The following is an 11,707-nucleotide window of genomic DNA, read 5'->3' as shown; positions in this document are numbered from 1 at the left end:
TGTATGAAGAAAATGCATAACACAGAGCTCAATAAGAAATAATTTAATGAAATTGAAGACAGAGTAAATTCACAGTGGGCAGTAACTCAAAACACTGGGATGACCTTTTAGTTGACTTAACATCCATAAGTATTTTATCATGAAGATTACACCTCACCTTTAGCTCACAATACTGTCATAAGATAGATGAAAAGGTGCATCAAAAATGTACGATTCGGACAATTACAGCAAATTTGTTCAAAAACAGCAAAAAGAAAAGAACCTTGGAAGATAGTGTGCTTAAACTTGTATGGCTTATTCTTCGTTTACATTCAGCAGACTGCATTTGTTTGCAATTATCTGTTACTGAAAACACGTTCACTGGCCAATAATCACTGGGTAACTGAAACAACTTCACATTAAGACACACTTGTGATGAAACGGAGAACAGTAGCAGTTAGAAGGCATATAATTTTGGTCTACAACTGCGATCATGCAGTAGTGGGAATAACAATTACAGACAATGTATTTTGGCATCAACCGCCATTATCGTTCACTTGAGGGTCACTGCGACCACCAACATTAAGAAGTGCAAGTCCACCACCCACAGTTTATCATGCTGACATTGCTTGCACACCACTCAGACACGACGATTCATATCAATTATTAATATCTAGAAAGGCTGAATTATACATTGTGTAGTATACAGTGGAAGTGCCTATAAATACCACCATATCTTTCCATCATTAAATCTTTGTGGTCCTCAAACATGCAGACAGTTGTGTAACAGTTCTCCACAATGTGACAGTATAACATGCAGTACATTCTTTCACCTCATCACGTAATTACATTAAAGCACAGAGGGTTGGTCACTCCTTTTTTGCATTTAAATCCCAACAATCTTTTTTGAAACCTTGCGTTTATGATAAACCAAGACTTTTGCATTATACAAAAATGTTCCATTTTTTCTCATCAGATCCATACTTGAAGTGGAAAGGGCAAGAAGGGGACAACGTTCAAATATTCTCTGTATTAATAATTAATCTGACTTGAAACAAACCCAAAACGCAAGTATCAAAAGGCTTGACCAATCCATCCAGTTACATCAAATTGAATACTAGCCTGAACGTGTTTTTGGAAATAACACTTTAAAACGACCTAATTTTAATGGCACGGTTTCATGAAGGCTGTAATAAATAAATAGACATGTACAACTGTTCTCCTGACACTACAATTAATTTCATAGAAGATATGCTGGGGATTTTCATGTTGCAACAATGCATTGCTTATGAAGACAGAAGAGCATTGTTAATTATTAAACCAGCCACCAGGACCGGATAAATTAAATCATGATTAGGAAATCTCCTCCTGTGCAGCTGTATCTGTCACAAACTACACAGCTTGTGTCTTTCAATGAGCTGTAGCTGACTGCAGCTGTGTGCCCTATTTCCAACTGTAAATCTACTTGTGCAACAGTAAATCATTTCAGAACGGCTTTTGTAAGGTCTTCAAATCAATGAGATCAAACTTCTCCGACTTTGTATGTTTAGTCCAATACATTAATATATGCAATGACTACACTAAACAAATATTCAAGACCATGTTAGCAACGTCAAACATTAAACGCTCTGCTTTTAGGAGTCCCGTGGGAATATTCTTCAAAAAATATACGCATTACAATTACATTCAACACATTTGGTCTCCTGATTTTAACTTACAATCGAAACAGACATCGAAATGAACCTTTCACATTCAAATTTTGTACAAATAGCTCGTGGTATAATTAAAAGAAAAGAACGACTGGTTGATCCCTTTCAGGTGTCCCTGAATATAATGCGTCTTGATGAGTTCACTCAGGTACTGGACGATTTTACTCTCTTCCACAGTGTAACCCAGCTGTAACAAGAAGTTAGTCCTGCGTGATGTCACCGAGCCCTGGTCATTCATATCCATGGGAAGGTGAATGTGATGACAGAATGTGTACAGGAAGGCCTTAGCTGTAAGCTGAGTCAAGAGGCTCTGAACATGAAGAAAGTAGGTGCTGCCACGTTTGATCTGTGTCCTGTGGTCTGCCATGTGGTTAATCAGTGTTCCTTTGTACGGCGGACATCGAAGGGTCTTGTTATCACAGTCCAAAATGCTTATGTAACGGCTGTATCGATTCAAAGAGTGGAGTATGCTGCACCCGGCAGGAGAGGCGGCTCTAGAGAAGAAAAACACACAGCATTGCAAGCAAAATGTGGTTGAATCAATCATTGACAAACAGATGTGAAAACAAACATCGATTTTAAGGTCAACATACCTCTGCAATCCAATAAGTTTCCATCTCTGCAGGTCGGCAAGCTGAAATGGTGTCGAAAGCCACGGCTGGACAGTTTCGCCATATTTACCAAGGTTGGGCACAAAAATTAACAAAGCATTGACTAGCTTTCTTACCGTGCCCTCGTCTGACCCTAGTATAACAAGTGTCCGGCCACTCAGAAGGCAGAAGATGGCTTGATGAGCGAATGGATATTGTCTGATAAACCGAAGAGCGTTGTGCCCGGCCTTCTTCTTCTGCTTTAGTGTTAACACACTGCCGTAGGTAAAAGGAGACGCCGCTCTGTCAGAACTGGTGGAGGTGCTCATGTAACTAGCGCTATCGGAGACATCTTCGATGTTTATTCTTGCCACCTCCTCAGAGAGAGCACTAGTGTTTAGTTCTGAAAACGTCAACCCCATATTGGGGCTCCCCACGAGAGTCGAGTGTTCCAGGATGTAGTCCATCTGTAAGGTGGGATCTCCGTGAAGAAGGGACAAAGGCTCTTGGTTCACCACCGTGTCCCCGCAACACTCCTGAGCAATCTCAGGTGTTGGTTCCTCGTAGATAAAACCATCCTGTCCAATACAGCACGCCGAGTCCATTGGGATGAGATTTCCAGTTCCAAACACCTCAGCGGGACTTCCATCAGATGTCCTATGTGGAGACATCTTGCCCACTTTTTGATCTTCAGATGAGGAAGTGGTGGACACTTTACTCCTTTCGAGACCATCAAAGAAATTTGACTGCAGATTGGAAGGACTAACACTTCCAAAGGTCTCGATGCTCTTGTCACTACTGAAACTGCCTTTGGTTTCTGTGTCTGCTGCCTCAGAGGTCTCCTGGGTGATGTCAGACGTACTCGACTCTGCAGGCACTTCAATAGACTCCCCGCTCGGTTTGATGTGATCTACATCTACACACGTAGTGTACGACTCGAGGCTCATCGGCTCACTAGATAAATTCAGAATGGGGATTGGAGGATTATTTGAACTGACATTGAAATTCTTTGAGGTTTCGACTTTCCAGTCTGCTTCGGCTTCAAAGAGGAAACTAGTAACTCTTTGTTTGGTCAGAAGAGCCCTGTTGATCTGGCTGGTGTAAATGAAGCAGAGATCTCCTCGGAATGACTTCTCAACTAGGTTCAGTTGCTCTAGGGTTTGGTGGAAAACGTTTGTGTCGCAGAGCTCTTCAAGTGTTTTCAAACGTTTGTCGAAGCACTTGGCAGACTTGGCTTTTATAAACTGAGGCGTGTATGTAGACTTCTTATTATCATTTTCAGTTTCTACAGACTTGACTGCATTGTCTGAGTTACACGTTAGTGTATCATCCACTGCACTAATCTCTGTGGCTTTCTCTGTCTCACATTGCACAAAATCCATATCTTTCTCTTTCCTCGAAGGATAAAATGTGATTTGTCTCAGCAGATCTTTGTGTTCATAAATAGACTTTTCCACATTGGCCAGTTCATTTGCCTTTTCAATAGCTTGTGTGGAATAACAGCCACTGTTCATTTTCTGCAGCTCTGTCTCTTTATGCAGCACAGATCGGGTGTACTCCAAATCTTTCAGTTTCTTCTCCAGCTCATTTGCAAACGCTTTCCTGTTTCCCGTTTTGAGAAATTCAGAAGCTTTGCTGAACTCTGATGACAGCTCTTGAAACTGCTGCATAATCTTTCTCTCATCTGCTGAAATATAAGCCATGCAAAAGGGCCGCACAAATCCACGTGCTTCTAAATCATACAGCGTCAGATGATGCACGTAGGCGAACGCTCCCTCCTTAGAATCACCCAGGACGACTTTCGAGTCCTCCACAAAATTAAGCTTTGGGTAGTTACTTCCAGGCGGATGTCCTACAAAAGAGGCTTGGTAGTCCACTGACATTATACGGAGGGAAAAGTAGTTGAGGTCGAATGTCCCGCACACTTTGGGGTCACTGGGAATGGTGAGTAGTGGCTGTGGTCCAACCTGCTCTGAAAACTCAGAGATGAGGATGAAATCCTTCGAGAATTTCGCATAGGATGTCTTCGTCCAGGGATTTGCATTGGCAGCATGATTGAACAAAGGCACAGAAAACTCCTCCGGAAGCAACAATGGATCGGAGAATGATTCCCCAAAGTCATCTTCTTTGGTAAACGCCACCACATCTGGTGAGCCAATCATGGTCTCGTAGTATATGGAGAGGCATCAGCTGAAATATCGTACAGATCCTGGTGCCATGCTTAACACCTCAACCGATAAAGATATAAAACACATATTTCACATAGGGATCATTTTCAGTACGGTCAAATGAAAGCAGAAATTAAGTTTACCCCGAGCGTGTCTATGCAGTAGGACGGCTTAGTCATCCACTGAACCAAATCACGATCTGATATACATGAGCTTGAATCCGACGCTGACAGACCGGTGACGTCCCCTGCCATAAATATGACACACCTATCAACGATCGCCGTTCATAACAAATATTTTTTAATTGAATATCTTTATAATGAACCTAGAAGTAGACACTGATATTGCAACACGCTCCAGCTGCTCTGACATCCTCTAAAAGCAGCCATATTTAAACGATCGTGACCAGCCCATGTGACTGTATCTATGCGGTAGTGGTGACGTCTCAAACGCCACCTTGCTGCCTAGCTAGTGCGCATTAGTAGTCATCGTAGGCATTGCGAGTAATCTCAGTTCACACAAACAAACGGCGCTCTGCTGATTGCACGCGCATAATATGATTGCCAAAACTAACGTACACGTCTATAATGCCTATATAGTCAGTCTGCCCCGAAGCACACTAGGATTTAAGACACCTCCCTTATGTTTGTTATGACGCGCTTTGTGACCCTTCGACAGAGAAAACTACATATTATTTGTAACGCTTTACAGCCCTTGTAAAGTGTTCTGATATACTTGGAAATATGTGTCACTATTTTTATTATTTTCAAATTTATTTATATCATTTCCTGGAGAAAATACACCAGCCTATCACTCTAACGCACCGCTTTACGACATTTTTACGACATTTCACGAAGGGCGCCGAAATTAGAAGATTTGACTAGTTTGCTCATTTTTTTCTTAGCTGCTAATATTTGTAACTTTTTATAATAATAGAGACAGTTTCAAATACCTTCGAAGATTGTGGGATTACGTTACAGTGTTTTATTTTTATGAAGATATGGCAGTTAGCAAGCTTGTGTTTTGTTGAAATGTGTGAAGTCTGTGCTGTGATCATGCACTGCTAGATCACAGTAATGAACATTTTAAATAGATTACTGTTCAGATTGACTGTTCACTGCAGATTTCGACGGCAAATATCTGTTAGCATGATAAAACGAACTCAGATTAAGAAAGTACTTTGTGTTGCTGAGAAAAACGATGCAGCTAAAGGGATAGCAGAGATTATGTCAAATGGGAGATCAAGAAGGGTAGGTACTGACTGCTGTAGTTACACATTATTTATGTATATAATTTCAGATCTATCAATTCATAAAGACGTTATTCATTTTTCCTTTTTGTAGATTTCAGAATTGTCATAATAAGATAGTAAAATGAATCATGATTGTTTTGTCTGTCTTTTAAAAGAGAGAGGGATATTCTGTTTACAACAAAATATATGAGTATGAATACAACCTATTTGGACAGGTGAGTACTTTTGGTTATTTATTTAAAAATGATTTTCATATATTTTAAGGTATTGTTGAAGTGGTATGCAACAGCTCATGTGCAGATCATGGTGTTTATTTGTTCACAGAATGTAACTGTATCCATGACGTCAGTTTCAGGGCATCTATTGGGACTTGAGTTCAAAGCCCCTTTTCAGAAATGGTAAGGACAAATACTAGATCTTTCAATTGTCTTAAAAAATAATATTTAATATCCAACTAACTTTCATTGCATGGTCTTTTTACAGGCATAGTTGTAATCCTGTGCTGCTGTTTGATGCTGAGGTGGAAAAGTATTGTCCTGACAACTTTGTACCAATTAAGGTATTTATTGCATTTATTCACACTATTTATCCAGTTTTTAAAAAATATTTTAATACGTGTGCTAACATGTATTTATTACCCAGAGGACACTGGAACGTGAGGTAAAACAATGCCAAGCTTTAGTCATTTGGACTGATTGTGATAGAGAAGGAGAGAATATTGGCTTTGAGATCATCAATGTTTGCAAAGCAGGTACATTTATATTATATGGATACAATGACATTTATGTATGTAAAGACATACATTTTGATAGTATTTGTGTTCCCTAGAAATCAAACATATGACACTACTTACACAATGCTTTACCAATTGAGCTACAGAACATTACATTTTTCTTACATGAACATATGATATCTTTCAATTTAGTGAAGCCAAACATTCAGGTCTTTCGTGCACGATTCTCTGAGATCACTCCAAATTCTATAAGGAGAGCTTGTGAGACACTTACTTAACCAAATATCAACATCAGTGACGCAGTGGATGTGAGACAAGAACTTGATCTCCGTATCGGTGAACATTTAGTATATTTCACATTAATACAAACTACATTTTTGTAGGTAATAGACTGCGTTTGACTTATCATGTGCATTATTATGCTTCTTTAGGGGCGTCTTTTACAAGGTTCCAGACATTACGCTTACAGAAGATATTTCCAGAATCTCTCTCGGATCAGCTCATCAGTTATGGGAGTTGTCAGTTCCCTACTCTTGGCTTTGTGGTGGAGAGGTTTAAAGCCATTCAAGCCTTTGTCCCTGAAACTTTCTTCAAAATTAAAGGTGTTCAGTTTTCTTTGTTTATTGTTGTTCTGAATATTTAATTTTACGCAGCAGTGTGAATCTGTTATAATAATATCTTACTATCAATATATGTGTCTGACCAATTTGCAATGAACGGTACTTTTTTGTCACAAATACTTGATCTCTAATACTTAAGATTTTGGTCTTATAGTTGTTCACGAGCCCAACGAAGAGGAATCGGTAGAATTCGGTTGGAAAAGACATCGACTTTTCAACCACACAGCATGCCTTGTGCTTTATCAAATGTGCATGGAGGTGCGGAGTTTTGAAACATCATGTTAAACATAGAAGACATTATTGTCATTATGTAGTACTTTTAAATGAAACATTTTGTCTGGTGGTCTTATTGTTTAGGATCCCATAGCGAACGTGATATCTGTAACAAGTAAACCAAAAAGCAAATGGCGACCTTTACCACTTGACACAGTGGTAAGTAACGTAGACATAATAGTGCATATTCACAAAATTTCTACTTTATATTTCAGACTGGATGATTGGTATTTATGTTGGCTAATCATCATGTACATCATGGAGAAAGTGTAATTGGTAAAAAGTGTAAATGTGTTTTGTTCAGGAACTTGAAAAACTGGCTTCAAGAAAATTGAGGATCAGTGCAAAAGAAACAATGAAAATCGCAGAAAAGCTGTACACTCAAGGGTATGATATATTTTATGCATAATTCAAGAAAGTGAATACATGAATTTCAGTGTGTTGGGTCTTTTAACAAATCAGCCTGTCTGTTTGCCTTCAGGTTTATCAGTTATCCTCGCACGGAGACCAACATGTTTCCACAGAACCTGAACCTTACGCCACTCGTTGAGCAGCAGACACAAGATAATGAATGGGGAAATTTTGCTCAGCGCATTTTGGACAGCGGTGGGCCAACACCTCGCAATGGAAACAAATCAGATCAGGCCCATCCCCCCATTCACCCCACCAAATACACTAACAGCTTACAGGTGAGCGTGGTCTCTATCTGTGATGAAGAGTAACCAGCTACAAGTAGCGAAGCTATTAAATATATTTGATTATCAAACTGTATTTCAAAACAAAGAAGCTCTAACAGTAACAAGCTTTTTTCTCAATGAGTAGCAGTCTAGTGCGACCAAATGTTTTGTAGTAAAATTTGCCATTGTTTAATTATTATAGGGAAATGAAAAACGGTTATATGAGTTCATCGTGCGTCACTTCCTGGCCTGTTGTTCCAAAGATGCTCAGGGTCAGGAGGTGATAGTTGAAATTGAAATTGCCCAAGAGAGATTCTCCGCTAGCGGACTTACGATCATTGCACGAAATTATCTGGAGGTGTATCCCTATGACAAGTGGTACAATAAGGTGATTTTATATTTCTTAGCTACACACTGACTTCCGTTTGCAGTTTCTTAAGAGATGACCGGTGTCTCTTTTTTGTATAGGTTATTCCTTTATATGAACCCAATACAACATTCCAACCCACAGCAATTGAGATGGTGGAAGGACAGACCAGTCCACCACAGCTTCTGACAGAGGCGGATTTGATTTCTCTCATGGAAAAGCATGGCATTGGTATATACAATTGATAGTTACGGGGTACCTCAACTTATTTCTTCATTTTTGAAATTGGTTAGTTGTGTGAGGTTCACCTAATCTGTTTTTGCAGGCACCGATGCAACGCATGCGGAACACATTGAGACCATAAAAAGCCGCATGTATGTTGGGCTGACAGCTGACCAGAGGTTCCTTCCTGGAGAGCTCGGCATGGGTCTTGTTGAGGGTAAAATAGCTATATTTTTGTGTTTTTGTTTTGTGACGTATGCATCCAATGGTCAGTGGACTGTGGTCATATTAGTAGACTGGAAGTTTTGGATTATTTCACGTTGTGAAATGGAGTGTCACTTTGTTTCAGGGTACAACTCTATGGGCTATGAGATGTCTAAGCCAGACCTGAGAGCAGAACTGGAGGCGGACCTTAAACTTGTCTCAGAGGGCCGTAAGGACAAAGCTTCTGTCCTCAGCTACCATGTGGCAAAATACAAGGCTGTTTTTATCGAATCTGTGAGGAAGGCAAAGAAGTGAGTCATTGTGTAACTTCACATTATTTTCATTTGGATACAACTGCAAAAGTCAGATATACGTCGTAGTTTGTATAACAAAAATAAATGCTTTCAAGGGTCTAATTGTTTTATTGTCACCAGATTGGATGAAGCTTTGTCTAATTACTTGGGTCCGGCTCAAGAGTTTACAGAACAGGAGCAAGAACAGCTAGAAATACCATTACCAGTGCGAAAGTGTCCTCAGTGTAACCGTGACATGGTGTTGAAGAAAAAGAAAGACAGCACTGGGTAAGACAACACCATTTGCCAATGTAATGGTTTGGGTAATAAAAGGCGATTTACAACCTCTTTTGATCATCATCTCTGCCTTTTTTTTACAGAATGTTTCTTTCATGTATGGGATATCCTGCCTGTAAAGCAGCCGTGTGGTTTCCAGGCACAGTACTGGAGGTCAGCAGAGACGAGAGCGTCTGTCCGACGTGCCGTCCACCTCCTGTGCATATGTAAGGTTTATGGCTCTAAATATTTAGCATTTCGAAAGCATGTTGTGAAAGGCTCATTATTACATCAGGCTAAAACACACATGCTAAAACATGATTTCTTCCACAGGCTAAAGTTTAAATTCAAAAGGGGAAGCCTGCCACCCATGATGCCCCTTGAATTTGTTGGATGTATCGGAGGATGTGACGAGACTCTGAGAGAGGTCTTAAATTTGAAGTATCTCAGAGGAGGAGATGGAGATTCTAGCTCTCGAATGAACAATAACTTGACATCCCATCAGCCTCGTGTACAAAGAACCAACTCGGCACCTCCGTCCAGGGTGGAGAACAGTAGACCTCCAGCACCCAGACCCAGAGCTGACAGCAACAGGCCAACAGCCAGCCTGCCACCTCTGCAGCCCCCAGCCCAGGATGGTGCCATTGTGTGCAACTGTGGCCTGGATGCAGTTCTTCTCACAGTTCGCAAAGATGGTCCCAATCAAGGACGTCAGTTTTACAAGTGTAACACGGGGGATTGTAAGTTTTTTCTGTGGGCAGATCAACCCGCTGAGCAGGGAGCACCCGGTGGAAGCAGAGGACCCCTAAATCAGACGTCACAACCCCCCAGGCCCTCAGTTGGCTTTGGAAACGTAGCTCAGCAACAGCAAAACAACAGAGGATCTGGCAGCAATGAGGGTGAAACTATGTGTAACTGCAATGAGCCTGCTGTTACCCGGACGGTCATGAAAGATGGTCCAAACAAGGGCCGCATGTTCCACACCTGTGGAAAACCACGTGATCAGCAGTGTGGCTTCTTCCAGTGGGCAAATGAGAATGTTCCTCCAGGTACACAAACATATGACACTGGTTAACAGAGAATATTGTATATATGTGACTGAACAAAGTCAGTCTTCTATACTTTTAAACTTTTATAGTCACTTCAGAAAAATAACATTGTCCTGATCATGTACAACATGATAAAGCAACAGGAAAAATCTTCAATAAGCATTGAGCAATAAGATATTTTGTTGGCCACTTGGTTTCTATTGATAGTAGCTTGTTGTGCTGACACTTTCAGTGTTTCCAGAAAAAAAAACACTTTGACATGGTGTTGTATGTAGTTTGTAAACATCTTGAGAGGAGCAATTGAAATTGTAAGTGCTGTTGGGATTTAATGTTCAATTTTGTCTGTATTGTTCATTTCCCCTTTCTATCACTTTTTCAGCCACAGATTTTCCTGAAGGAAATAATGGTAATCGTGGCGGGAACAAAAAGACCAGCGCTGTCTCCAACAAACCTCCTGCTGCCAAACGTCAGAGAACCTGTGGGACATGTCATGAGCCGGGTCATACTCGGGTCACTTGTCCCCACGGCCATTAAAAAAGTGCTGGAAATGAGCTGCAGATATTTTGTAATATTTGTAAAAAAATGAAATGAATGTTGTCTTGAGATAGCAATTTTTTATATACAGTATAAAAAAATAATAAATAGTGTAAAATAAAGTTATTTTAATACAAAATGAATTATTTATTGTGTTTCTGTTTTATATAAATGTTCAATTTATTCTCATAGTAAATTGTTGTGCATATCACATACAGTAATGTTAAAAATGTTCAGACTTATATCTCAGGCTTGTTTTTTAACTGAATAAACCAAACAAAAGATTAACTGGAAATGAACTTTGCAGTAGAGTTGCAGTCTATTCATGTGTTAGTATTCAATTAATACGTTTTCTGTATCCAGCGTACTAAGATAAACTATACCTAAATAACTTACCTTATCTCTTATATCTCATATTACTTCAGAAAAGTAATTTTACATAAGGTATCACTAGTTATGTGATGACTATGAAACGTGCCTACTGTGCTGTGTATGTTTTTTTCGAACAATTATATATATATATATATATTTAAATGATCATCATTTCTAAATGATCTATTTAACGGGAGAAAGTTTAAAACTCAAAGCATATTGCTTACTAAATGTCATGCGCGTTTACCTTATAAAAATGAAAGAAAACGTTATGGAGGTTGGTTGTTAGTGGTTGATGGAACAGTAGGCTGTACTGTACCAACTGAGAGTGGTGGGGGAGGTTGGCTCAGTGGTGGAACAGTGGGCTGTACCATCTGAACGAGGGCGGG

At 39.9% G+C, this 11,707-nt stretch overlaps 2 protein-coding genes across 2 annotated transcripts; one reads left to right on the top strand and one right to left on the bottom strand.

Annotated features, from left to right (window-relative positions):
* Positions 1-28: 28 nt before the first annotated feature.
* smcr8a (Smith-Magenis syndrome chromosome region, candidate 8a) lies at positions 29-4,849 on the bottom strand. Its single transcript, XM_057347084.1, has 3 exons — positions 4,590-4,849; positions 2,282-4,506; positions 29-2,182 (listed from the first exon to the last, which is right to left on the bottom strand). Exons 2-3 carry the CDS (start codon positions 4,438-4,440, stop codon positions 1,732-1,734), a joined length of 2,610 nt encoding a protein of 869 aa, XP_057203067.1. The 5' UTR covers positions 4,441-4,506; positions 4,590-4,849; the 3' UTR covers positions 29-1,731.
* A 408-nt stretch (positions 4,850-5,257) lies between these two features.
* On the top strand, positions 5,258-11,106 carry top3a (DNA topoisomerase III alpha). The gene is given in 19 exon segments (XM_057346013.1): positions 5,258-5,696; positions 5,854-5,913; positions 6,023-6,096; positions 6,182-6,257; positions 6,341-6,449; positions 6,624-6,767; positions 6,863-7,033; positions 7,206-7,309; positions 7,409-7,483; positions 7,629-7,711; positions 7,806-8,013; positions 8,204-8,389; positions 8,470-8,599; positions 8,694-8,807; positions 8,940-9,105; positions 9,229-9,375; positions 9,468-9,590; positions 9,697-10,412; positions 10,792-11,106. Coding segments are annotated over 19 exon segments (3,015 nt in total). The 5' UTR covers positions 5,258-5,522; the 3' UTR covers positions 10,947-11,106.
* The last annotated feature ends 601 nt before the right edge of the window (positions 11,107-11,707 follow it).

This window comes from Triplophysa rosa, linkage group LG11 (genome assembly GCF_024868665.1).
Source record: "Triplophysa rosa linkage group LG11, Trosa_1v2, whole genome shotgun sequence".
Taxonomy (NCBI): Eukaryota; Metazoa; Chordata; class Actinopteri; order Cypriniformes; family Nemacheilidae; genus Triplophysa; species Triplophysa rosa.
Note: the sequence above shows the minus strand (reverse complement) of the source record. Positions and strands in the feature narration are given on the sequence as shown.

Excerpts from the sequence above, each read along its gene's own strand:
- smcr8a (XM_057347084.1), bottom strand. The coding sequence starts at position 4,440 with ATGATTGGCTCACCAGATGTGGTGGCGTTTACCAAAGAAGATGACTTT. Across the intron at positions 2,183-2,281 it reads AAACTTATTGGATTGCAGAG|AGCCGCCTCTCCTGCCGGGT; the intron begins GTATGTTGACCT and ends TTTCTTCTCTAG.